This window comes from Lethenteron reissneri, chromosome 4 (genome assembly GCF_015708825.2).
Source record: "Lethenteron reissneri isolate LAM-NWPU_2019-01 chromosome 4, ASM1570882v1, whole genome shotgun sequence".
NCBI classification, from domain to species: domain Eukaryota; kingdom Metazoa; phylum Chordata; class Hyperoartia; order Petromyzontiformes; family Petromyzontidae; genus Lethenteron; species Lethenteron reissneri.
In genome coordinates, this window is record NC_083782.1 from 9,073,690 (window position 1) to 9,100,341 (window position 26,652).

General features: G+C 50.2%; 1 protein-coding gene across 1 annotated transcript in view; it reads right to left on the minus strand.

Annotated features, from left to right (window-relative positions):
- Positions 1-444: 444 nt before the first annotated feature.
- MIDN (midnolin) overlaps positions 445-26,652 on the minus strand; it is a 118,889-nt gene continuing 92,681 nt past the window's right edge. Inside the window, exon 7 of the mRNA XM_061564490.1 lies at positions 445-7,525. Within this exon, the coding sequence (XP_061420474.1) occupies positions 7,155-7,525 (371 nt within the window). The 3' untranslated portion in view covers positions 445-7,154. The remainder of the gene's footprint in view (positions 7,526-26,652) is intronic.

Here is a 26,652-nt window from a genome sequence, read left to right on the forward strand (position 1 = left end):
AAGGATATATTGGGAGGCTGATCGATGCTCGGATGTGGTCAAGGGATGGCTCCCTTACTCATCAACCGCATTACATTTGCTGACGACCTAATGACTGGTGCTCGCAAAGTATGAGATAAAGATCTCCCGTATAGCCTACACTGACTGTTGAGGCAAGTGCTGTTAGCGAGCACCTATGCAATCCGGCAAGGCGTGCGAGGGGGGTGGCTTGTCTTCTACCATGCCCAGCCACCTTTGTCTCCAGAGTGGTGACGTTTACACACCGCACCAGGTACTCATCAAAGGCCGAGTCGGCCTAGGAGAGGCCCAGGACCAGTTCAGGTATTTTAAATGCGCGCACACTCACACATGCTCACGCACACACTTGCCTCATACACACACTCACTCAAAGACGGCAGAATATCAACCTCGCCCAAAAAAAATAACTCAGGCCCGAAGCGTCTGTGTGTTTATTCTTCACGTTTTTGTTTATTGTGGATTTTACATCAGTTCATTATGCAACATACTCGTACAAAAAAAAAGTAATTAATAAAAAAAAAGAAAAAACATTAAGCCCTACCACAAGTCAGAATGTTTAACAGCTACTCATAGACGTACAGACACACACACACACTCTCATACGCTGTCCCGCCATTGCAAGGCTTCAGGACAGAACTTGAGTAATGCTCTGGAGAGGGGTTAACACATCTCGTCGAGACACTAAGAACAACACAGCAGTGGTGGAACACGGCTACTACTGCGGCACAACGAACTTACTCGAGGGGGGGTGGGGGGGGGGAGTCCAAATGTGCACATCAATCGGGCAGGTGCTTTTATTAAAACTGTTTTGCGTTTCGGTAGTTTCCGTGTGACATCCCGCGTCGCGCAACAACGCAGAGCCCGCCAGCACCGGCGAGACCTGGGGTTGCGAACTGGCCAAGGTAACACCCCACGTGAACTCAAGAAAACCCACCACGATCTCAAAGTATTCAGAGGAGCCGATGGTCTCAGCTCCAGTGGACTGAATAAACATTTTTTTTTTAAAACCCCACCAAATTAAAATTTAGGGTTCTAATTAAATGGGTAAAGCCCAGCTCTCTGGTCATATTTTTCGTTTGATTGGAAACAACGAACGGTGTTCATTAAAATGGTGTCCCGCTAAATAATTTGGATTTGGGAGCCCGAATTGAGGTGGCTGCAGAAGGAGGAGCAGTGAGACGTCGATTTGGAGCTGGGCCTTTTCCGCAACATGGGTGGAGCATCACATTGCCAAAGCGTAAACCTTTTCTTCATCAAGTATTCGGTCACGCAGTGATTTTTCTTTCGCAGACTTTGACGGCATTATCGCCGTGACTACCATTGTCATTTTCCACCCATCAGTGCCCCTATGCCTTTTGGAAATTATCTTATTTAACAATAAACTGATTTTATGTTAAAATTGCAAACTTTTTGTGTAAATTCATTGTGCCGTTTAAGACTACTAACCCAGCGTTTTATACATTGAAGCACACACAACGGAAAACATCTAACCTATTCCGCATGTCATACAGTACACCGTTACAGTATATCTTATTTAAAATGGGAAAAAAAAATAACCAAACGGTTAAAATACATCAAATACTGTACTCGTGTCAAATTAAGAACACCAGAACAATAGTTCCTATTGCTTGTAATCATTTCCATTCCTTTGTATTCTCAAATTTTTTTTCCCTTTGCAGAAAATTGCTTGACATTGCACTTATGCCAAGGAGCCAGATGAGAGTATTGCATTGTCAGGCAGGAAACAAACGAATAGAATTTCCGCACGGTGCAACACCGCAAGCGGAGAGAGAGGGAGAACCGACTTGCATGAACGCGATGTGCCCCAACACAGAGTTGCACTGCTGGGAATGGCGGCAGAGACGACAAAATTCGTTGTTCAAGGGGGCAGAACACGTTTTGACCTTTGACCCGTTTCTCTATGCATGCGGCACATTTATAGCATTTTTCTCTCCTTGACCTGGTCGGTGTTGGGAGTTAACGCTCCACTATCGTCAATATTGCCAAAGGAGGTTACTGGTTTTTTTTTTCGTGTGTAATCTGTGTGTGTAATATAAAATTTGGACGATTACTATCATTTTTAACATTTAAATATGTACTCTGAAAAAATCCCGGCAGCTACCAATGCATATCGATCATGCTAAGGTCTGCAGTCATAATAGTATTGTTATATTTGACAATCAACCTACCACTATGTATCAATCTGAAGATATTATGTTGCTGGAAAAAAAAAACATTTAGAATTTTAGTTTCCCTTTAGAACACGGGAATAAACGATAATCAGACAGATTGCCTTTCAAAAATATTGCTGCACGTGTGAAGGTGGTGCGCAGGTGAGTAGTTTAATCCACAAGGGACAGGGTGATAATTTAAACGCACGTTATAGCCATGTGTATAGAGATCATAGTCTAGATTTTGGATTTAAACATCAGATTTCCAAACTATGACAATTTCGGAATAAGATTTTTTTTCGGATTTGTTCATTTTACACATGACGTGCTCACACGTGACGTAGTGCTCTTGCCACCTTCCCGGGCCGGTCACTGGAGCACGCAGCGAGGACACATTTAGAAACTCCTCGGTTTGGATGATCTTCTCGTCTCTGCGACGTTCACAATCCCATTCCGAGAACGGCGCCTCCATTCAGACGGGGCTCAATGCTGTCATGTTCCTGCATATTTCTGTTGCCTCTGTGTCGCGCGCCTCTAGGAGGTAGACCGCAGAGCGAAATCAATTTGTGTTCAAACGCCCTTCTGCAACGCTGCTCACTTTAAAACTACTGGGACGAGGGCCAAGGTAGAAGTGAAAAAAGACTAACACCCTCATTCACATCTTTGATACATTTTCCAGCGACCGCTCTGCCAGTGAATGCTTTTAACTTGGGGGGGGAGATGGCCTCCATCAGAAATGTTGGTGGGGTGTTTACCGTCAAAATAGCAGCTGCGGGATATTAACGGAGGATACGTGTTTGTGGACAGCATTTACGAATCTACTTTGTATCGTAGCGTCTGGCTTTCATAAGCACTCTTTAGAGTGCATAAGAAAACAACATGTTGTTTTTTATATTATTACACCTGTCAGAAATCTGTATCCAATTACGGGGAAGTAAAAATATATGAAAATTGGCCTCTTTACTGCAGATTCATTCACAACGGAATGAGGGTCAGGCTTTATGTTTTTGTAATGTTATTTTTTTTTTAAGAGGTGTCAATGCATTGGTGTGTACCATGCCGGCCGATGGAACGTTTCTTCACAATCGGGGATGCATTGCCACGCAGAGCATAGCAATGCCGTGCGCAGATTTGTCTGTGGAGTGATCAAACCGACTTGAGATACACAATCCTGCACGTTTGGCTCCGGATCATTGGCAATGCGTAACCTGCAAATCATTGACCATCGATTATGCAGGCCGTACGGTGCGTTCAAGAGGGGGGCGGTGGGGTGTCTGCTTTTCTTTGTAATTAAACACACACACGAATGACACACGGGTGTCCTTTCCGAGAAACGATCCACAAACATCCAGAAATGAGCAACAACGTGAACACAAAGTTGAGCACCGTAACAAACTACTGCCGGCACAGGGGACGCAATCACGGACAAATAAAACTCGGAACACCGCGCAGCAAAAACGCACCCTCCTCCTCTTCCCGGTTGGTGCGAATCCCTGAATTCCCCCAGCGCAACACAAAATAAAAAGGCCACGTGGCTTTCGCAGAGCGACCCAGGCAAGACCACGTGCGCAAGGCCTCTTTTGTTTGCAAAAAAACCCAAAAAACTTGCCAACGACGTTTTTTTTATATGACCGATTATGAAATTAAACATTACCAATTTGCAATCGGGAGGGTAAGAAGGGAGGCGGCGGGAGGGGGGGGTGTTGAATCGACGAAACTACAGCAATGAGGCAAGCCGCCAATAGCTTGGGATTCCAGGTCACCTGACGATGCGAGGCTCGGGATTTCGTCGTCGCCAGTCGCGCGAGGCCCTCGTGAACAGATTCCGCTGGGTTCGTCACGGCGCCACGGGCAGGAATCGCCGCCCACGACATGCGGCCAAAACGTGGTCACGCCGACGCTTGAAATGCTCGCGAGCAATTTGCTAAAGCGGTTTTTACTTTTGAGGATGCATTTTGCTGCGCGGATTCCTGACATCGTGTTTCCCCGCATTCTGAGCTTTTCCAAAAACAACATCATCATCATCAGGAGAACACAGAGTTGAGGGTGGTGTTTAAACTTAGTCCATAGACTCTGTAAGGCCTTTAAAAAGAAACTAGTGACGAAGGAAAAGTGTGCGGTATATACAACCCTTAAGAACAAGTACAATGAGAGGAAAATGGCACTTCTGTGCTTATATCACGTGCAGTTCATATTCAGACACAGACTTACCCAAGAGCATATTCATTTCAGTACAAGTACATGAGCTTGATACAAGTGAATAAGATTTCAAAAATGTACATTTACACGGGCATCAGACCACGGGGAGGGGGGACCTGTGATTTGGAAAGACTAATGCTACTATCGTGGTCACTATTATTATCGTTATTGTGTCTAACATATTGCAACATCAAAAGAGGCTTGTAAGGAGATAACCATTGACCCACGGAAGGCTTGCCATAGTTCTGAATTATGCAGCCAAAGGGCACTGCGATTCACTTTCGTTGAATTTGCCGGCACGCAATAAACACAACGTGACCTTCGACCTGCAGTTGTGTACGTTGCGGACACCCGATGGGTCGTAACGGTCTTCACTAGTGGAGTGAGGAAATCAACATATGTGAATTAAACCATTTGGCTGCATAATTAAGGACGCGCGGGGATTTGACGGGATGCTGGCACGCGATGGGAGCCCGCGCGCGCGACAGACTGAATCTTGGAAGTTCATTCTTTGAGAGAGCGTGGTGTTATTATTGTTACGGTTTTTGTAGATAGCGTGCACCTTTGCAACTTTATATTAACAAAAAAGAAGCCGGTGAGAGGGTGGGACTGCAGCGTGCGTGTGCACGTGATCGTGGACACGCTTGAGCCAAGAATGATTTGTTTTATCCGAAAAACAGTAAGGGGGACCGACCCCCCCCCAGACCATTTTAAAACGGTCAGCCATATGGGGGTGGAAGGGGGGGTGCTGTTGGAGTCTAATGAAAATAAATCAAGGGAAACGAACAAAAATAATAATCCTGGTGCTTAATAGAGTAACGCTAGCGTAGAAGAAAAAAAAATACCTGATTATATAATAGAAACAAATGTTTTTTTTGTTGACAGAAACTGTTTTTAACTTGCGTTACTGTTCGACACAGCCCAGCCTTTCTCTCAACGATTTCAGTTTTACAGAGGCTGCAACGTAAACTAATAGTACACAATTTTCTACACGTACACCGAGAAAAATCACTACCGCACAAAGTCATCCAATATCTACGGCATTCAGACAGTACAATATTATTTTAATTATTATTATTGTTATTGGTATTATTATATTTTTTTGCCCGACACGCACGACATGGGCGATTCGAATAAAAGCGCTCCGCTCACTACAGCTGCAGGTGACCGAAAGAAAAAACCTTGTGGCAGACGATAGTATTTTTTTTTTGCCCGAGTAGGGTCTTCGACTTGTCGTGATGATGTCGCACGAAGTTATAGAGTTTAGCGTTTCAAGTGTCGGGGTGGGGGGGAGGTGGGGGTTCTTTCTTGTTGTTGTTGTTGGTGGTAGGTCCGAGACTTTCGGATGGAGATGCTGACGAACGGAAGAGATTTTTGTAAATCCTGAGCAAAGTTCAAGACTCGTCCATCAGGTCAGTTACAAGTTTCAATCGGTATCACATTTTTTTTCAAGCATTTAAACGTCTGTTTTTTTTTCTTCCTCATGCATTTGTTATTAATCGGGGCGTTGTCTCCCAAACCCCCCCTTTTCCCCTCCCTCGTGTCCGTTTTTACAAAGCGGTGGTCGCACCCCCGGCTGATGGGCACCTCCTGGAGATTCTCGGTTTGCCTTTTCTTTCTTTTTTAGCTTCGATTCTTTTCCGTGTCGTTTCCCCGCCGCGGTGTACGTTGGTGAAACGCGCGGCCCCCCTTTTGAGTTTCACGGGAATCAGAAAGGAAGCCTTCTTTTTGTTGAAACGTTTACGATTTTCCGTCACGATTACACGAGCGTTAACATCTATCATCCATTGTGCAGGACGATGAACTTCACACGTTTATTATTGAATCAAACACAAGGGCAGGTTTCAACACTCGAGTCCATCTTTGTGGAGAATTGCCTTCCTTACCATCACCTACTTTAAAACATGCATTTATGTTAATGGAGGGTTTCTGAGTTGTAATTCAATCATCCATAACATTTTTTTTTCTTAACATGTTGCCGAAACATTGCGTCCAGGAAAGAATCTTTTAAGTCGGCCAATATTTCACGTTGTCACTAATGAGGCGTTACAAAATAGACACATACACCACCATCCCATATCATTAGGACACCCTCCCATGCCAATATAGTCTCTCTGTTTGATTTGCCAATTTTTCACTGACAACAAACACAACCTCTATACCTCAGGTTTATCAACAAACGAAAACTGCAATGCCTCCATTTTTACTTTTATCTGATTTTGTTTGTTAAGAAATTGGAATAGATATATTTCCGTGCGTATGCTACGTGAGACTGGAGCGGCCATGTTTTTGGCCAGGTCGGATTTTCTCCTTTGCTCTGCTCCTTGCAGAGGTCTATTTTTAACGCCACGGAGCAGACCTCCCGCACATCGTCGTATGAAAACGCCGCCGCAAGCTGCACCTGAACCAAATCGGTCAAGGCCTGATACTAAATAAACCCAAAAAATCACTTCCCCCACCCACCAAAACCAAATCAATGGCACCTCTCTCTCCTGCAACTCGAGCACGCAGGCCGCAGCTACAACACGACTCGCAAACGCGACATCGGGAACAAAACAAAAAAACCCCTGCCAGGCTCGCCCAGAGCCTGGCTCATGTCGCTCTCAAATTCCACTTCCGTCACCGCCAATTTTTACTTCAAAAAATCAGCCCCACTCATCTTTCCTTTAAACAAACGGTCGTGTCATGTTTTCTTTGCTGCTGCTGCTGTAGTTGTCTCGGCTGCCGTCGATTCTATTCAATTCCTTTTCGGCCTTTGCCCTCGCTTCATGCCACCACGTACTCCGGCTCCATCTCCGCGGAGTTGGCCCACGCGCCGCTGCTCGCCCCGTTCTCCACCACGGCTTGATCGTCCAGCTCGAGGTCGAGACCCGACGCGTCGCTCGCCACGCTGCTCTCGCTGCCCGCGCGCCCGGCCTTGCGCTGCCCTCCGGCCGCCCCGGGGGCCCCGCCGCAGCCCGCCCCACCCCACCCTGCCCCCACCGTCCCGTCGTGCGCGCCGCCGGCCCCCGGGTAGGGGGCGCGCGAGTCCCTGCGCTGCTTGCGCCGCAGCTTGCGCTGCCGCATCAGCAGCTGCAGGTGCTCCACCTTGGTGCGCGTCGCGCTGTTCTCCTGGTGCTGACGTAGCCGGTCGCCACCTGAGGGAACGCACGCACGCGGACGCACGCGGACGCACGCACGGTCAGTACTCTTGAGGGCAAGGACAAACGATCGCCACGGGCGCGACGACGAGACGGACGGCTCGTTCTCGAGGGCGGAGACGGACGCAAGAACGTGCCGCGCCCAGTCCTGAGAACAAGCGTCAACTGTCACGCGTTAACGCGAAGGGTCGTGCCGCTCTGAGATCCGGGTGGAAGCCGTCTCGCGACATGATGCCGACAGCACAATGAGGATAACATTACATTTTATAACAACGAGGATCTGTGGGCTTGCACCCACAATGTCCTACTGAACTCGCAACATTGAGCAAACTGTCTTGGCCAATGCTGTCAGTGAACTCGAATCTCCTGGCAGTGCCACCAATCCATTTGTATCTGTGCACACTGCTCTGACAGCAGGGTCACGTTTCACAATGTGAAATGACTCCAAAACCATGTGCTGCAAATCCTCATCGGTTCTGTCTCATGCACAGTGTTTCGCACTGTACCATAAAAAAACGTTTCCAAAATGCATATTCGCGGAATATCTTCGAGGCCGAGTTTAGCATAACTATAACCGAGACGTTATTTTAGCGGGTAAGGCCCCGTTGCACCAAGCGGGTTGTTACGAGGACGACCGCAGCTCAAGAACTGTTAAGCGGCGGTGGCGGCAAGTGACACGGCATTGCTGGGGAGAGGAATATGCAACCTAACCGGAGCGCAAACAACAATAAACACGTTATTTACACAAAACAATACGTTCATAGATCAGAGTGTAGATGTTGGGCGACCCGTAGAGCCACTGGGGAGGACTGCCTCGCCACACACGAAGCAGCCGGCTTCATTCGAAACGGGAGCCTGGGATCAGGAAACCCCAAGCTTCTCAAGCATATTTAAACACATACCTGTGCAAATAGATACTCATGTCAGCATAACAATACTGTAATAAAAATATCATACAAGAAGAAACCAAAATAGACAGACTAATTATTATATATTTATTATAGTAATTTAATCATTTACTTATTTACCCCGGGGAAAGCCACACAGAGTCCAAAGACCTTCTTAGGAGGGCCCTGCATTGACTGGGATGCTTGGCCAACACCAATCAAGTAATGTTTTTTCTGTAGCCTTCGGAAGAAACCAGATAACCCAGAGGAAGCCCATGCAGAACAAGGGGGAGAACATACACACTCTACGCAAAGGCGCCCAAGTTAGGTGCTTCTTGCTGTAAGGCGCGAGTGTTCCTACTGTACCCATGCTGCTACCACCCCTGGTTGTCCTTGTAAAAGAGCTGCCAAGCTCAGCGGGCATTACCAGCTGAAATAAAGTCTGCCAAGTTCCCTGGTAAAGCCGACCACAAGGCTGCTGTTAAGTTGCGCCGTACGTGTGCGTGTGTGTGCGTGTGCGTGCAGGCGCTCTTTACGGAAGATTATTTCCCAGAAAAGGCCCGGGCCATTTCGGATGCGGGGTGACAATTTATATGCGTCCATATACGACGACGACGCCGTTCGGCCATCCAATTTTATTTTTTGCGAACGTCCTTAGAATGAGCAAGGGGCAGAGCTGAAGTGAACCCAGGGCACTCAATCACACTTCCCTGCCCCGCCCCGCCCCCCCCGCTGCAGGAAACATTTCTGTGCACTAACATCTGTTGAGATTGAGAGATTGCAATCCTTTGGTATCCACCCTCGTCACCACCGTTGTGCAACTGATGCAGAACTCTTCTGAGTGCCCGGGACCCTGTTAAACGAGGCGTCCTGTGTGCGTGTGTGTGTGCGCATCAACAACCTTGGGGTTATGTAACAGCTGTGACACTTCACAAGGGCATATTGTCCTTGGCCACGGACCTTAAGCCTGCGGTGCAATGTATTGCATGGGATGATCTTCAAATATATCTGGAGAGGACAGATCTAACGAAAGGCAGATGTTCCCATTGGCAAGTGCGTTTGTATGAATTAAGGGTCCGTGGCATCTTTGTGGAGGAAATTACGTAAAATGTCTCTCGCATTTTAGGTTATGACACGTGAGTTGGCGATTGGCACTAATGCCTAATAGTGTCAATTATGCCACAGGGTCAGCAGAATCGATTTTAGAGCAAAATCATTACTGGGTTGAGGTGTCATTCGCTATCTTAAACCCCTCTGCAATGTGCCACTTCATTTACAAAATGTGTTTGGCTTTAAACTTTTTTACAATTTAATTTTACTGCTTGAGCACACCTCATTGGTTTGGAAGGCCTCATATGACCCAAGGCGGTCACTACTGATTGACTGTGCTTCACATACTTAGAAAACAAAGTACATTGTTTAAGCTATTGACCATAACTTTGTACAGTGCTTTGATTTGTGTTTTCAAACTCCGGAACATTGCTTCAAATATGATGGGGCTTTTGAAGCTCAAATTTCCTTAATTTTACAGTAGGCCTCAAAAAAATGGCTCACCGCCCATGCCCATAACCAACTCCCACAGGACTGCTGTAATAGAGGCTCATTTAGTGCGAAACCATTGTCCACTCAGAAGCTAAGCAAATCGTACAATTGCTGCCACCTGTGCCACAAGTTTTGCAAGTCGGCCGGTCGGAAAAGCGTTACAGATTTAAAACCACAGCTAATGTTCAAGTTGTTTTAGTTACGGAAACAGGTGGCCAAGCCTAACAACACGACACCATCAGGTTGGACATTTTTCTGTTTCTGTCCTCAAAGAAAATACTTACAATAGGGTCTGGTATGTAATTACTAGCTCATTGTGATGCCCTTCGCAGATCGTGGATAATAAAAAAAATGAACACAGATTAGACCATGTGCTTTTAACTTTGCTTAAAACGAATGTTGTCGAGAGGCAACGATGATAGGGCCCACTGCTGGAAATATGATTGGTGTTACGTACAAGTCTGAGATTTTGTCTGCATTAATAAAACGATTGTGGGTCCAGGAAAAACTTTTTCGTAGGGGGAATATTTATGCAAAATGCACGATAGCCGCGTGTGCTATGTCGGCACGATGTAAATCTTAACAGTGAAAAGTACAATCATCGTACGATGTATCAGAACACAGCTACCGGGACAGCGACTTTGATGTTGGTAACTCACTTGCACGCGTTTCGTATCCACGCTGCCAGTAACCCACAGGGGACCCGGGTGGTGAGAACTCTACATATAACAGGGGAGATAGTCTCCAATTTGGCAGAGGGACCTGGGTAACCAACAAGCAAAATAAATAAAAATAAATTATGTAGAAAAAGAATTTTAAATATTACTAAACTTAATTCAGCTTGGGCAAATTACCTCCAGGTTGAACGCAGCACAAATTATAAACGCTCGGCAAGAGACTTGACCATTAAACGTATATAGCGTGACTATAGTACAACTATATTCTTGGTTCTTTCGGTAAAGTCACGTAGAAGGGAAATAATAAAATAACATAACTATAAAACAACAAAAAATTCTCACGACGTTTCGACTGCAACACAAGCAACCATCAAGCAATCATCATCAGGTGTGATGATGATTGCTTGTGTTGCAGTCAAAACGTCGTGAGAATTTTTATTGTTTTATTGTATATTATTTTATTATTTCCCTTCTACGTGACTTTACAGAAAGAACCAAGAATATGAATCCCTGCAGTCACGAAAGCTTTAAATCGTATAGTACAACTGTCTAAACCGGCGGTGCCTGCTAAGCGAACCGCGCGCCTGCATGGTGAACTTCTTTCGCACCGTACGTAGCCGACTGTGGTCATCGGATGCACGCCCCGCTGACTACTGACCTCATATCTCCTCCTCTTCTTCCCCCCTCCCTTCCTCCACGACAGCAAACACTTCCCCCTCCGTCAGCCATCCATCCTCATCAATCTCAGCACTGATAAGACTGCCTCCTCTCCCTTCCATCTTCAAAGTCTTTCTCACAGCCTGGAATGGCCTTCCCCGTCATCATCCACAACTTTTGACTCTCCGAATGGAAAAGCAAAGAGAAGCACAGGGCGCCATTCGATGCCTTCGCACACGGCTGAAAGTGTTTTAGTCCACACCGACTCTCCAGACCAATTTTATCGAGCAGAATTCGTTTAAAGCGAGCAAACCTCGAGACCGGTTTCGACATTATGGCTCTCGTCAGCAGTCAGCCGTCTTAAATCAATTCGGCTTGATTCACAGATGCTAGAATGATTACTATTGTAGCGATACTTCCAGGAAGGCCTCACCTGGGGATCGTCATCATCGTGTGTCCTTGAAACGAACTCAGTCAGATCGACGATGGCCATGTGTGGAGGGGCACAAGCCCAAGTGCAGTCGGTAACTGGTGCTTAACTCATCATCATCATCGGCTGTGCACGGGCTCCTTTAGCGGAGGGAAGAGGGGCCCAGAGAAAAAATAAACCCTACAGGGCTCACCGATCGATATCTCACCCACACACACACACCAATCAGTGTGTGATCCAGCAACCCTGCATATAACGTCCCCGGGGTACACGTGCATGTGCCAGCAGAGACTTAAATGGAAATCACCTCTCGTCTGTATCTCCCTTCAAGACATCCGTCTCGTCGACCGCGCTGACATTTCTAAGAGGTGGCAAAATATGCGAAAGACTCGGCGGCATTCGGACGTAACTTTTGACGTTTTGGCGTAATCGCAATGAGACACTCCTGAGCTTGTGCCAAGATTAACAGGAAAGAAAGGCGCAGACAAATGTCCGTCCGTCCCCCCCCCCCCGCCGTAGGAACACAGTGGTAAAAAAATATCATCGTGATGCGCAACTGATTAAGGGTTCGGCAAAAACTGTAACCAAAGCAGCAGCAGATTTGTCGATAACTCACAAACTTCCTCCTATCGCTCACTTCCTGTTATTCAAATCGTCCGACTTTTTTTGCATCAGGGGTGTTCCCTGTCGGTCTGGGACACCGCTTGACAGCAGGAGGCCCTGGTGGTTTGGGGCTAATACCACGCAGCACGGAGCCGGCACTGCCGATATCCTGCGTTTGAATCTGGGTATCGGACCGCCCCCGCTCGCTAAAAAAAACCTGGTATCCCCGCAAGCATGTCCATGAGTTGATGGTCTCAGCCCGGGTCACTGATTACCACACAACAAATTTCGATTTAAAGCTTTCGTGACTGCAGGGATTCATCTTCTTGGTTCTTTCGGTAAAGTCACGTAGAAGGGAAATAATAAAATAAAACATAATAAAATAATTATCATGACGTTTCAGGCCACAACGCAAGCAGCCGTCCTCAGGTGAAGACCAGGTCTGTCGGGAAGACAGCGTCTGAATGAAGACCAAGTCTGTCGGGAAGACAGCGTCTGAATGAAACATTCAGACGCTGTCTTCCCGAAACGCAAGCAGCCATCCTCATCTGAGGACGGCTGCTTGCGTTGTGGCCGAAACGTCGTGAGAATTGTATTTTATTGTTTTCTTTTTATTATTTTATTATTTCCCTTCTACATGACTTTACCGAAAGAACCAAGAAGATACCGCACAACAGACAAATGTAACGCAGGAGGCTTTGCCGACAAGTTTCACAAAGGATGCCCCCCTCCTCCTCCCCCCCTTAGCCTTGTGACTTCACCTCCGGCCACATGATTCAGCTAAAGAATCTGCAATTTCAGTGTAAAAAAATATTTAATATATCCCGTCACGCTACGCCAAAAACACAAGCCGGAGGAGCGGTGGAACGAGAGACCCTTGGCAACGTGAGCTTGCCACTCTGTAAGTTTGAAGCCAAAAGCGGAGGGGGGATCCAGTTTTTCTTTTTTTGTCTCGTCGTGAAACGATTTCAGCGATGCTCACCGAAATCCCCGCGCACGCTTTACACGAACGCACATTCGGCCATCGAGACGTCGACTTCAAAATCAATTTTCAAGCTCTGGTCTTCTCTTTTCTAAGTTACCATTTAAACGACTACAGCGGAAGAGATATCCGGGACGAGAGACGTGGCACGCGATATGCTGAGATCGCCACATTGTAAGCAACCACGTGCACTTTTGAGTTGAAATGCCACTCAGTGGTCGATCAGTCTGCCTTTGGTCCAGAGTTGATTTCCACTAATTATAGATCAGCACAGCCCCGTGTAAAGTCTGAGCACATACACACGAGGCTACGTGTGCTGTGTATGCATAATTAATTTCCTCGCAGAGATAGATGGAATTTCTGAAATCCATGAGACCAATATGGTTACTTTGTGCAAACCAAAATAAAAGTGGAGACAATAACTCAATTGAACATGGGCATTTTTCCAAACCAGCCATGCTAATCTTTCTTTGATAATCAAACAAAACTTGGGGGTCAAATGAAAGCACTCGGGTAATGTTTAACCATTCACATGGGCGGATAGCAAGATTATGATGATGATGATACAGCACCAGCGAATCAATGCACATTTATAAAACTACAGCATGCACGCATGACCCAGATATACCATGTGCAACTTGCTGTGACATCCATGAGAAGAACATCACGCATCTGGGGCCAGGCTTTCCCAGCGGTAGGGATCAAGGTTTTAACATTGGCTTCGAGATTAGAAATGTATTCTGATCATCTTAAGTCCCCTGTTTATTTTGTCAGCTGTGTACGCAATATTTAATCAGGGCTGGAAATGGGAAGAAGTTGCTGGAGGAACTCATAAATGCCCCCCCCCCTTACCCGTAGATCTGGACTGTACCAACTGAGAGGGTGCCAGAGGTAACCACTGACTAAAGCATTCACATTTTCTTGGTTCTTTCGGTAAAGTCGCGTAGAATGGAAATAATAAAATAATAAAAATAAAACATTATAAAATAATTCTCACGACGTTTCGGCCACAACGCAAGCAGCCGTCCTCAGGTGGAGAACAGGTCTGTCGAGAAGACAGAGTCTGAATGAGAGTCTGAATGACTCTGTCTTATCGACAGACCTGTTCTCCACCTGAGGACGGCTGCTTGCGTTGTGGCCGAAACGTCGTGAGAATTATTTTATTATGTTTTATTTTTATTATTTCCATTCTACGTGACTTTATCCGAAAGAACCAAGAAGATGAATCCCTGCAGTCACGAAAGCTTTAAATCGAAATTTATTTTTATTTTATTATATCTCTTCTACGTGACTTTACCGAAAGAACCAAGAAGATGAATCCCTGCAGTCACGGAAGCTTTAAATCGCATTCAGATTGTTGCCTCTTTCAGCACGCTCATCAAAAACAAAGCTACGCAATGTGTTACATTTATTCGGCAGAGCCTTTCTTCCTCAATGTTTTTGGAGATCCTCCAGTCTGTGACAGGACAGAGGACTATGCACTTGCGAATCACACTCACGGACTACGACATCACAAGTTTTGCTGGCTGGCTTGCGGGGGCCAGGAAAAGGTGCGCATTGGTGACGTCACCACTGGGTTCATGCGTCAGCCCCCACCCTCCACCCTGGCCGTGTATTCCGAGCAAATGCGCACCAGGGGCGTTCCGGGTTCCCACAGGCCCCAATTCCCACCCCTGTGGTATTAGAATTTGAAAGCGCACACACGCACACACACACCGAATAATTTGCTCCTTCAGATTCCGCTGGCTTCATTTTGAATGCCCTTGGGGCTCAAAGGGCCCAGACTAAAAAGAACCTTCAAGAATGGTGGGCTTCATCGTGAATGCCCGTGGGTTCGGACAGCCAAACTTGACATCCCAAGGTTCAGAGTGAGACTTGTGCACCTTCATGATGACTGCTTGGGTTCATTATTAATAGCCGAGGCTGGGACAGCCCGTTTCAAGAGCAGGTAACGGACATGTGCATATGTGTGTGTGCGCGTGTGCGTGCGTGTGCGTGCGTGTGCGTGCACGAGTAGGGAGTGGTGATACAGCGGTTAGCGCACTGCGCTACAAACACGGCGACCCGACTTCAATTCCCACTCGCGGCCAGCACCAGTAACGATTCTCTGAGTTGTTCCTGGGCATCCCCTAGATTGACTCAGCCTCAAATGAGTACCTGGTGTGATGTGTAAAAAGCATCGCGACATCGGGAGATGAAGGCGGCCCGGGAGTGGTGCTGGCCACCCAACCTCCTCGGGTTTCGTGCCGGCCTTCGTAGGTACGACTCGCGAACAGTCTGTTAAAGGCTACACGAGGGATCTTTGTGTATATATGGGTGTGTGTGTGCTTGAAGTGCAAATACAATTTCCAGGAAGTAACATTTCAACGTGGGTGTAAAAATAAAAACATCTGTGCAGGTGCTGTTCACGGTAGCAGCAGCAGCAGCAGCAGCAGCGGCGGCAGCAGCAGTAGTACCAGCAGCATGGCAGTGGCAGCAGCAGCAGTACCAGCAGCATGGCAGTGGCAGCAGCAGCAGTACCAGCAGCATGGCAGTGGCAGCAGCAGCAGTACCAGCAGCGTGGCAGTGGGATTGTGAGAAGGTGACAATTTCCCCGCACGCCGAAAAGGGCTCGCTCGGCACTATAGCTTCACACTCGCACTGCTCGTACTGCTCGTACGGCTCACGCAACACTGCGATGTAACCCCCACCACCCCCCAGTTCCTTAAAATTCCATCCCATCCCCTCCACCCCGAATCAATGACCCTCCCCCTCTATCCCCCACGATGGTAATGAAGTTGCAAAGCTCCTCCGTAATTGTCACCAATCTTGTGAGTGATTGCCCCAGCGATGTACGCGTGTCGTCGTGACATACAAGAAGTTTACAAGTCGCCTTGTACATTCCCTGGGTCACTGGACACGGCAAATTAAGAAATTTGCCTTTTATCAGCGGGGGACCGATGGAAAATAATCAGCCTTCACCCCCTCCTGCCAAACAAAAATAATAATCACAATTCAATAAGGCCAGACAGGATCTCCATCGTGAAGGTGGAGAGCACTCGCCAATAACATCTTGGCAACCTGGCATCATTCGAGACCCATATGGTCAAAACCGTTCCAGAAGTTTGTGTTGCCTAAACCAAATGCCGTGTGAAAAATATTGATTTAAGAGAGAGCCCAGAGGCTGATGTGCTGACATTTTTGTTCTTAACGCAGCGCCATGATGAATGGCGGTGCCGTTTTATTTATTTCACCGTGCGCACAACGCCCCTCGACGACAACGACTGACTCGCAACGTGGCCGGTTCCCATCCCAGTCGCCGCTGAAGCTGTGGTCAGGAACCCAACCCAGGTCACGGGGGACTTTCAGCCTCCGGCGCGCTTATCTATATACCCCAACCGTGCAGAGGCACGCACGCACGCACATTCACGCCCACACACACGCGCGGCGTGCGCACGGCCACTCCCAGAGGGGCAGGTACGGCACGACATTCTTGAAAGGGGTGGCCCTTCGGCACCACGGCACAGCGTGTTTCTACTTTCACGGTGGCCCAATAGCCTCCGGGTGCGTTCCCTCGCGTGGGCGATCTCTCCGTCCGCCTTAATTGTTATCATCGCTCTGCCTTCTCTGCGATTTCGTAAAACCCCATTGCGCTACGGGGCCACCCCGGGAACCTACGCCGAGTCACTCCTGCCGTCACCCGGCGTCGCCTACGACAGACGGCAGAGCCTTACGTCTCGATCGCGGAAGCCCCTGCCGGAATTTGCGTTCAAGATGTTTCCTCGATGACTATCGAGGGGTCTCTTACCAAAGCCCAGTGCAAGCGAGTCGTCGTCGGTGTTTGGGTCCATCAGCCACGAGCGCTCTTGCAGCTGATATCGACGGACTCAAATGCAGTATTTGGAGAATAACTCTCGGTTAGACGACTCAATTATATTATAAATCTACTTTTGGCTCAGGTGAGTGGTCGCGTGGGATTCAAATGAAGGATCTCGGCATTGCTGGGCTCAGTGCTCAAACACGGACAGGGGCCAATAACGTGATCCACTCACGTTGGTCGACAGGGGGGTCAAGAGAAGTGAACGCCGGTTGCTGGCCCACCTTTGTATGTTTTCAGAGTGCCCGTATCCGCCTGACACTATACGAGAGACAGGCCTCTGGCAGCCAGAACCCTGCAATCGTTAGGCTGGGCGACACTGTGCTAGAACGTCATGAAAGTCACGAGTTAAAATCCCGGTCGGGGTTTCGACTCGGGCCGTCGTCCTTCCGGCTAAACGGAGATGCTGTGTCGTGCGGCGAGGAGTCAACAGCGGTTGCCCTCTGGACCCTTGCACGGTAACGTGTCACAGTTCTACCACGGGCGAAAGGCTGCCAAACGCGCAGATGAGCACGGGCCCCACGCTCGGTTTTTTGCACAGAGACACCGCGTGGCTCATTTGACGAGGAAGAGAGACATCAGCAGGAGGACAATGAGGCTCTTGAGTCCCACCAGCCGCCACCCAGGATTTCCGCCGTTGCACATTTGTTGTGGCTTCGCCTTCTGTCATCTGCCCCAGGAAAACGGATTACCCCAAGGGCCCTTTAAGTCCGATGCAGGAAGCGCAGGGATAGATAGAGAATGAAACACAACCGCACTGTTTTCAACAGGATGGGATGCACATTTCCTCGATGATAAACACTACTTTCCTGTCCCAGAGTCTTAAATTTCCTTTAATTACTAATGTGGTGCGCCTGTGTGTGTGTGTGTGTGCACATGTGCATGCACATGTGCGTGTGTGTAGTGCTGGTGAGATGGTTTGCAAATTGTGATGCTTCGAATCTTGTCCACGATGCACACTGATGAATTGAAAATAGTATCTCAACCTCGCTTGGGCTTCCACTAGATTGACGCAGCCTAAAAATACTTGGTTGCAACGGTGATGTCGTGAAGATCGGCACTGGAGACACAAAGATGGCCATGCACGCATGGGGTGCTGGCCAATGACAAGGTCTGGTGTCTTTAAATGCCCAACCATTGTTTAAGTCTCAGATACCACTGCTCATTTTATTTGACGGGAAATTTGGCTGAGTCAACCCCTGGCCAGGATTTTTGAACTTGGAACTTTCCAATTGCGAATCATGTGCTCGGCCACGTTTCAACGGGTGCTCACTAACAGCACCTGTCCTAGCAACCTCGAACGTTTAACGGTGAAGACGCTTTGTTAGCGAATCGGCGGCGACATAACACGCACACACAAGAGGGGACGACACGAACGCTGGAAGAGCAACATGTCTCCCGGGCCGGGATCCCATCGCCGAACAGCGACCGCTTCGGCGAACCTCCAAATAGCGACGTCCGTCGTGGAGACGCCGGAGCGGGTCTTCGCGAGCGATCGCCCGGTCCCTCGTGACAGGGCACGGGAGCCCACTGGCACGCACTGCGCGGTATGTGTTTGACCGCGTGTGCGTTACTCACCGGCCCGGCCCCCCCCCCCCCCTCTCCTCGAGGTTAACTTAAGAAACTTCCGAGACAATTGGTGAAAAATTACCAGACGTGCCATTGTGCGCAAGAGATCCGCTCGCGGGGAGGCATCGAGTGCTAAGCAGAGGAGGCAGCGCAGCAAGTAGGTTTCGGACGGGCTGGGCGGTGCTCGACTGCCAGAAGCAGTTCAAATCCCAGTCCCAAGTCGACGCGGCCTCTCGAATTAAATAGTTCCACTTTTGTGCGAAAGTCCACGAACGGTGACTGTCCAGGTTGAGAACCTGACCCTGGCCGAGAATGTGGAATTTCCACCACCGGCTGTGGGCTGCCAATAGGAGAAGGGGCCAGAACCACACTGCTCATTGAGCAGCAGTGCTCCGCACATTCACTCGTCTGATAGTTACGATTAGCGCCTGTCATATTTCGATTACTTTATAACGAATTTGGGGGTCACGATTCAGGAAGTGATGATATTTCACCACTGAAGTACACAAAGTGCCCCTATTGGTCGCAGGGGTCACGTGACCGAATCACATGCAACGTACAGAGATCGAAAAAAATCAATCGTTGCACACGCACTATTCTCTGCTAGTATAGTGAGCGCGAGCATCATTTTAAATTAACGATTCGATGCCTGATGGTTAGCAAAGGGGGTTTTCTAGTCATCGTATGTACCTGCTGCTAGACATCCGTGAAATTACTACGCATCGGCAAAAAACAGCTTCATAGCTCATCAGATTTCTCCAGAATAATGTTACGTTGCAGAACTCCTCTCGTTTGGAAACGCAGTATTCACACGGTAGAGGCCCAAGTCCCCAGATAGGATGGACCCCCGGGGACTAAACCGGAGCCCCAGCTTCGACTCAACTCAGATGAAAGGATAATTGCAGGAATTAATAAACTGTGAGCAACCGAAAACCGCCGCGCGATCAAATGAAGATTACATTTTGAAGAGCTAAATAATTTATTTTGCAATCACTATTTACAATATGCCATGAAATGGGCCGGTGTGTGCGTCTAACCATTTTTAAATCGACGCTTTATTTTATTTTTCTGCCTCCAGCAAGCATTTTTTGAAAGACACAATTTGGCACTTTAGTAATTGCCAGACACTGGGTACACAATGGCTTTCTCTGGCAAACAATGTCACAATGGGGGCCACTTTGCACCCATACAAACGCAGCCACCCGTTCTGACGTGGCAGCTGACGTGGCCTAAGAGTCTCGAGTACCCTCGGACGCCCGGTGGCTCGGGGGGATAATTCTGGCGTCGTAGACACCGAACCCCCGTCACACCGCCGAGATGCTGGGTTCGGATCCTGGGTGCGGCCACCCGTGACCACAATCAGTTTCTCAGGTGTGTTGCGAGTCACTGGTCTCGTCGTGGTCACGGCGCACAAAGGCCACCGTAGATTCAACACGAAAAAATAGAATGGCACGTGATTGGTTGAAAATGACTACCCGCATCCACTAGAAGCTCAATGATTTAAGAGAATGATTTAAGAGAATCGAGTTCAATCCCAAAACGAATCGCGAGACAACCCCCGTATCGTGACAATGCGCACTGGTCGACAACAGGCTTCACAAATTAACACTGTGGCCGTGCCACTTGATTTTGGCCAAAAGCCAATAATGTGTAAATACATCGGATGAATGACGTGCGGTGAACCACACTTCAGGGTGATTTGCAGGCCATCTCGTGCTGGGATGCAATGCCGAGGTGACTGAGCACACACAGATTACCGAGTAGAGCCCTGTATTGGGACACGCACTGCAGGAAATTCCAAATTGACGCTTGTATGCCCCCCCCAAATGGTTGGCCCTGTTATAAATTGTATGAATTCCACGTTCCCATGGCTGGCCACAATTGACTCCGCTGAATGGTCACTGTTAAACAAATAAGTACCACAAAGTGGAATTCATTATTTTATTTTCCCCAATGTTGTTGTTGTTGTTACCCCGGGCCACGTTGTGAACTTGCAACCTTCTGATTGTGAGTTTTGAGTGCTCTAAACTCTACACAACTCGGCTAAACATTTAGTTACAATTAATAATTGAAAGCCCCTTTTGTCAATCCACTGCTGCTTGAAAGCCCCCCCCCCCTCCTCTCCGCCCCCCAGCTTGCGTCAGCCGTAGGGGTCGTGAGAACGTCGTTTTTCAGTGCGGGTCGCTTGAAGCGAGAGAGGGTGCCAAGACCCGGTTCGGATATCAGCGACGAAATCAGCTCGGTGGATTATTTGCATTGCAGGATCTCGAGATGGCGACGACTTGGTGGTGTTGAGGGGGGGGGTCCCTTCATGCAGCAGTGGATTGATCATGGCATCGTGGCTGCCGATGAAGATATCTACCAACAGGCGAACTCTACCGCTGTTTTTTTTTTGGGAAGACGCTGCAGAAACCGCGCCACGGGCAAGTGTTGAACCGTACAAAACGGGCTATGGTGGCGGATTGAGACGACCGGTCGAATCGCGAGTAATTTTAAACCGCAACCATAACCTCGGCGACCCCATTCTCTCCCCAGCTTCCCCCCCCCACCGCCGCACCCCCCTCTCACAAATCCTACTGTAGGCCATTTGCACAATGCCCCCCCCTCCTATCCAAACCCCTACCGTTTCCCTTTGAAGCCACCCACTCAACTAAAAAAAGCCCACGAGCCCAGAGAGGGAACACTGTTGACCTTTCTCCTACCCTTAAACCCTCCTCCCTGAGCAGGCACGCACACACGCATCAGCACGTATCGGCACGCATGCGCACACCCACATACCTCTCCAACACAGCCTCGCTAAGATCCCATTCTATGGCGCGCGGGAGAGGTGGGCGGTGGTATTGGATGGGGGGGGCATGCTCAGGCACAAAGACAAAGGTGCCCCCCACTCACCACCCATCGCCAAACTCTTGCGATGCCTGCGATAGGCCGCTGGGGCATGTGCTGTTAGCGAGCACCTATTGAGTGCACTGCAGACACGCAGCGAGCCATGGTGGTGGTGCCAACAATAGGCGCGCACACGCACACGCACACACTCACACGCCCGCACACATTCCGCCCTCCAACTCAAACTCAGGCTGACACGGTTGACTTTGCCTTTTGGCCCAGTAAACCTTAAGATGTGGGGGGGGCCCAAGCCAAGTCCAGATACCAGCTGCCACTGTTGGCTGTGCGTGGCTGGAAGGTGAACTCGGGTATCTCTGGATTGTAGCGCCACGCACCAATCCCCAGACCGGCCCCCTCCGAAGGCGGCGTGTGCTTTCAAGTCCTCCGCACTTGTGTGTCGAGAATCTACGAGTCCCGCGAAGCTCCTCTGCGTTTGTGTGCAGGGGCGAAGTTTTGCCGGAACTGCATCGTATGGGCCCAGACGCCTTTTTTTTGTCTTCCGTGCTGACGATGGCGTCCTCACACCGCATCGTCAAGTAGTCACATTTGGAAAAGGAACTCCCCCCACCCCCAGTCTGAGGCTCAGTCTGTGTTTCGAGATGAAATGGTGACCGACGGATGGTGTCCGCCGCCCTGTCACTGTCCGGGAATTGAACCAAGGCTCGCAGGGGATCGCAAATCACTCCGAGACAGAGAGACCAGACAGGCCTACACCCGTCACGGCATCAACAGCAATGAACCCCAAGCCGATCGCCTTGAACACAAAACAGAGAAATGTCATCCTATTTGACAAATATCAGGTGACCCTTTCAAAAAAAGATTATTTGAAGGTGCCCGCCGCTTGCCTGGGCAACGATGCGCAAGCACGAATAACAGTGGCCCTCACGTGCGCTCTGAAGAAGGGCGGTTGCCCGAAACGTCGGCCGATTACATACTCTTCCTTTTAAGGCCCAAAGTGTTGTAGACGAGCGTGTGCGAGTCGTGGGCTGTATACTACGTCCGACACGCCCGCTCTCGCAGGACTCAAGCCCGTGTGCACTGTACGAGGAAGCCGGTGGCTTGCCTGCATCACGAGCGGTGCCCAAGGGACAAATACGGGGTCACCAACCCTCTCTCATCCTCCTCTTCCTCCCCAGTCTCGTACCCCCCCCCTCCCGCAGCCCGTAGCCTCTGAAGCACCCCCCCTGTCACCCCCAGCCCAGCCATCCCACACCCCTCCCCACCCACTTCTACACCGCCACTCAAACCCCACTGCTGCCCCAAGCACAATGCTGAGAGTCTGAGAAGCGACACTTATCCCCCCGCACCCACATCCAGTACCCGCCGCTCCCAACCCACTGGGTACGAAGATCCCGGAGGAAGCTGCTGGAGACGGCCCCCCCCCCCTCACCACACTCCCCACCGCCCCCCACCAGGATTCACCCCACGGGTGCCCCCTTTTTCAATGTGCCCCCCCCACCACTCCCCCACACTTTTACGACGGTTGTTTAGCTTTGTGTTTTTAATGGCAAGCCAAGGAATCGGCGTAAAGATTTGTTCTTTTGGCGTCGGGGGCTGTGATTGCTCACAGCACTTGCCCCTACATTCTGTCAAGGGCCAAACGCGGATCTATCTCTGCGGTGCGGTAGTCGCTTCGAGCGTGTGCACGACGCACGATGCACGCACCTTCTCCTACCCGCCACTGGACCGCGTCGAACACATGCACGCACGCGCGCTGTGACACGCGCGCTGTGACACGTGCGCGCAGTTTCATCATCGCGCCATCCAATGTGAGTGTCGACGGCCTTCGCTTTGGCCACGCCATCCTGAAAGTCCCACACGCGGGTCCAGCCAAGACCAAGGCAGCAGCAGCAGCAGCAGATACCAATGCGAGTTTGCAATTAACACTGCGAGCACGCACAAGAGATGAACCGCACCCTTGCAATCGTGCTGACGTACGGGACACGTACGAACAACGCTACTAGTTGACATGGACACACAATGGTTTTCTCCGGGGAGCTACGATGTCGTGGATGTTTAACACTGGCTCCCTCCTCCCCAACAGTGAAGGCCCGTAGCGGGAATCGAACCCTCGCCTCCGTTGCCCCGGACTGACTCAGCCGTCCGAAGCCGCCATCCAATAGAAGAAGCGTCGTCTGCTTTGTTGTGGCGCTCCCCCAGTCATCCACGTGCGGGGCACAGTCGTGGGGGAGAACATCATGCCCGCTCAGGGCCCCAGCCCATCTCACATTTGTGAAAAAGGAAGACGAAAACTAAAAGAGCGTGCAGTGACGATTGCTCCTACGCATGCGTGCGTGCGTGTGGGCTGTAGTATCGCGGGTTGGCACGCCGCGCTACGAACCCGGTGACCCGAGTTGGATTCCCGCTCACGGCCAACACCAGTGATGATTATCTGAACCGGTCACGAGTGCCTGATGTCAGCGCTGTGGTCTACGTTAGCATGGCGGGGAGGGGGGGGGGTAACGAAGGCGGCCAGAGATGCATGTCACTGGCCACACCATCCACTCGAGCGTCCGCTTCACCGACAATCGTAAAGTTGAACGAGCAAATCCTGGTTGGCGGCACGGCCAACTCTAAGGCTGACGCAAATGTACGGCGAAAGAATTTCAACACACATACGTGTGTGTGTGTGTGTGCGCATGGACGCACGTAGCCAACCGTGTGAACCGGAGGCGTGCGGGGAATCGTAGGTGCGAAGTCAACAGCGGTCATGCTGCAGAGTTAATGGCCCTCGTCATAGTAATGTTGAATTTCCAGAAATGCAGATGAGCATCACCACTCCCCCCCCGCCCTGCTCCTCTGAGCTGGGAGTGACATTGCCGTGAGCAGCAGCGCTCTTGCTCTCACAGTCAGTGAGGTTGATGGTGGGGGGGTAGGTGGAGGGGGGCACCTCTGCGTGTGTGTGAAGGGGGGCGGCCGTAGGGGATCGGATGTGAAAGGCCGTGACGGGTAGGGGGGAAGCTAGCACGTGCACACCCTTTCCAGGAAATTAACATCAGCCCCCCACCCCCGGCTCACCTACCCCCCCCTCACCCCCACAATGAGCTGCCGAATTTGAATTTCCACCACTCGGCAGGAAAGGCCGCAGACAGAGCAGGCGGGGAGGGAAAAAAAAGGGGTAGAAAATAACTACTTTTCTGTTTTTGCTTCATCAGCAGTTTTGTTTATAGAGTTTTGCCAAACAAACAGGGCTCATTTCCTGCTTTAAATAACAGCCCAGCCTGCAGTGCTGCCTTGGCTGCCCGCTATTGTGTTTCTCGTTAGCCGACGTCGTCGCACGACCCGGGAGTCTATTCGCACCGTGACCCGTGGATACGCGCGCCGGGCACACGCGAGGGACACGCTACGTTAGGAGCGTCGTTCGCATGTGTGTCCCACTGAAGGTCGCGGCGTGGCACCGGGGTGGTTGGGCCAATGACCATGCTGATTACCCACCAACGCCAGCTAGCAGCAATGTCAAGGCTGAGTCGAGCGGGGAATGGAACAAAATATAGCAGGGATCTCACAGACATGCAGAGGCTCTCCCACACACAAAGACACACACAGAGATCCCCTGTGTAGTCTGAACAGGCTGTTGGGGCAAGTGCTCTTAGCGAGCAGCTACGAAGGCCGACACGGCACACGAAGGGGGTAAGGTGGTCAGCACCACGCCTGGCCGCCTTTGTCTCCCGAGTGGCATTGTTTACACACGTACCGATGCACACACGCAGACATCAAATTGCAGCCCACATTTTGCAGCGAACAAAATAATAATGAGATCGGTGCGGTGCTCATCTGACCGACTCCAAGTACAATGGGCATAATTGGCTCCATTGAAATACAATATGAAGTGCTCATACAGGACCAGACATTGCATACGTACGTACGAGCGTGTGTGTGGCCGATTGTGGTGATGTAGCGGTTAGCGCGCTGCGCTACGAACCCGGCGACCCAAGTTCGATTCCCGCTCACGGTCACCAGCACCAGTGACGATTATTTGATCCTGGGCCTCCCCTAGGTCGACTCAGCCTCAAATGAGTGCCTGGTGAGGTGCGTAAACATTGCCGCTTAGGGAGACAGAGGCGGCTGGGCGTGGTGCTGGCCACCCCACCCCCTCGTGTGCCACATTGCTGGCCTTCATGGGTGCTCGCTAACAGCACTTGCTCCTACATTCTGTTTAGGCTACAGGGGGGATCTTTGTGGCCGATTGCAAAACCGTGCTACGATCTCAGCCCTGCACATTGGCGGTAATCGTATCAAGTCGACCCTACCAGATAATCCAATCTCACTCCGAGAGGCTTTTAAGAAGAAGCCGTGTGAAATATCAGACAGAAGACAAGCGCTAACCCAAGAGCTCGTTTGAGCAGGAGACAAATTAATTGCCCTTGACTTTCTTATCCTGCAGTGGCAGTTTCATTTCTCCCTCCCCCGCAGGACCCCCAAATATATTTCTGGTTAAAGAACTTCCCCCCTCCCTCCCCTCGCCGCCTTTCCCGAATCACAACGCGAGTACTCCCTCTTCATCCAGCGTCTCAAGGCCAAGGGCAATTTCAAATCCAAGGAGTCTTCCGACTCAAACCAGCACTGCGGAGTTGCTCCGACCTCCGCTACCGTCCCCCCCACCCCGATCTAACGGTGGCAATTCCGCATTTCTATGACGGGTGTCAGTCCATCCACGGAACCACCACTGTTGACCTAACAGCCCACCCCACCCTCCCCCCGCGACTGGGGATTGAACTCACGGCCCAGTCAATCGAAGGGTGGCAGCCCCCGCTTCCCCCTGCCCCCCACCTCTGCGGCTGGACACGCCACCGCGTTGCGTTTACGCCGGTCCACCCGAGTCGCACGCACGGCGGTGCCACGCCGGTGTTTGTTGCGTGGGCGCCGTTGCCAGGGCCTCTCGCGGCGCTGCCCCCCCCCCCACCCCCGGCGTGCGTTCTCGGAGCGGCTCGATGTAGGGAGCGACTTCCCCCCCACCTCTCCCGCCCCCCCGCCCGCTCGACGCGAGGGTCTAACTGCGAGGCCGTAACACTCCGGCCCCCGTGAGTGCGGCTCT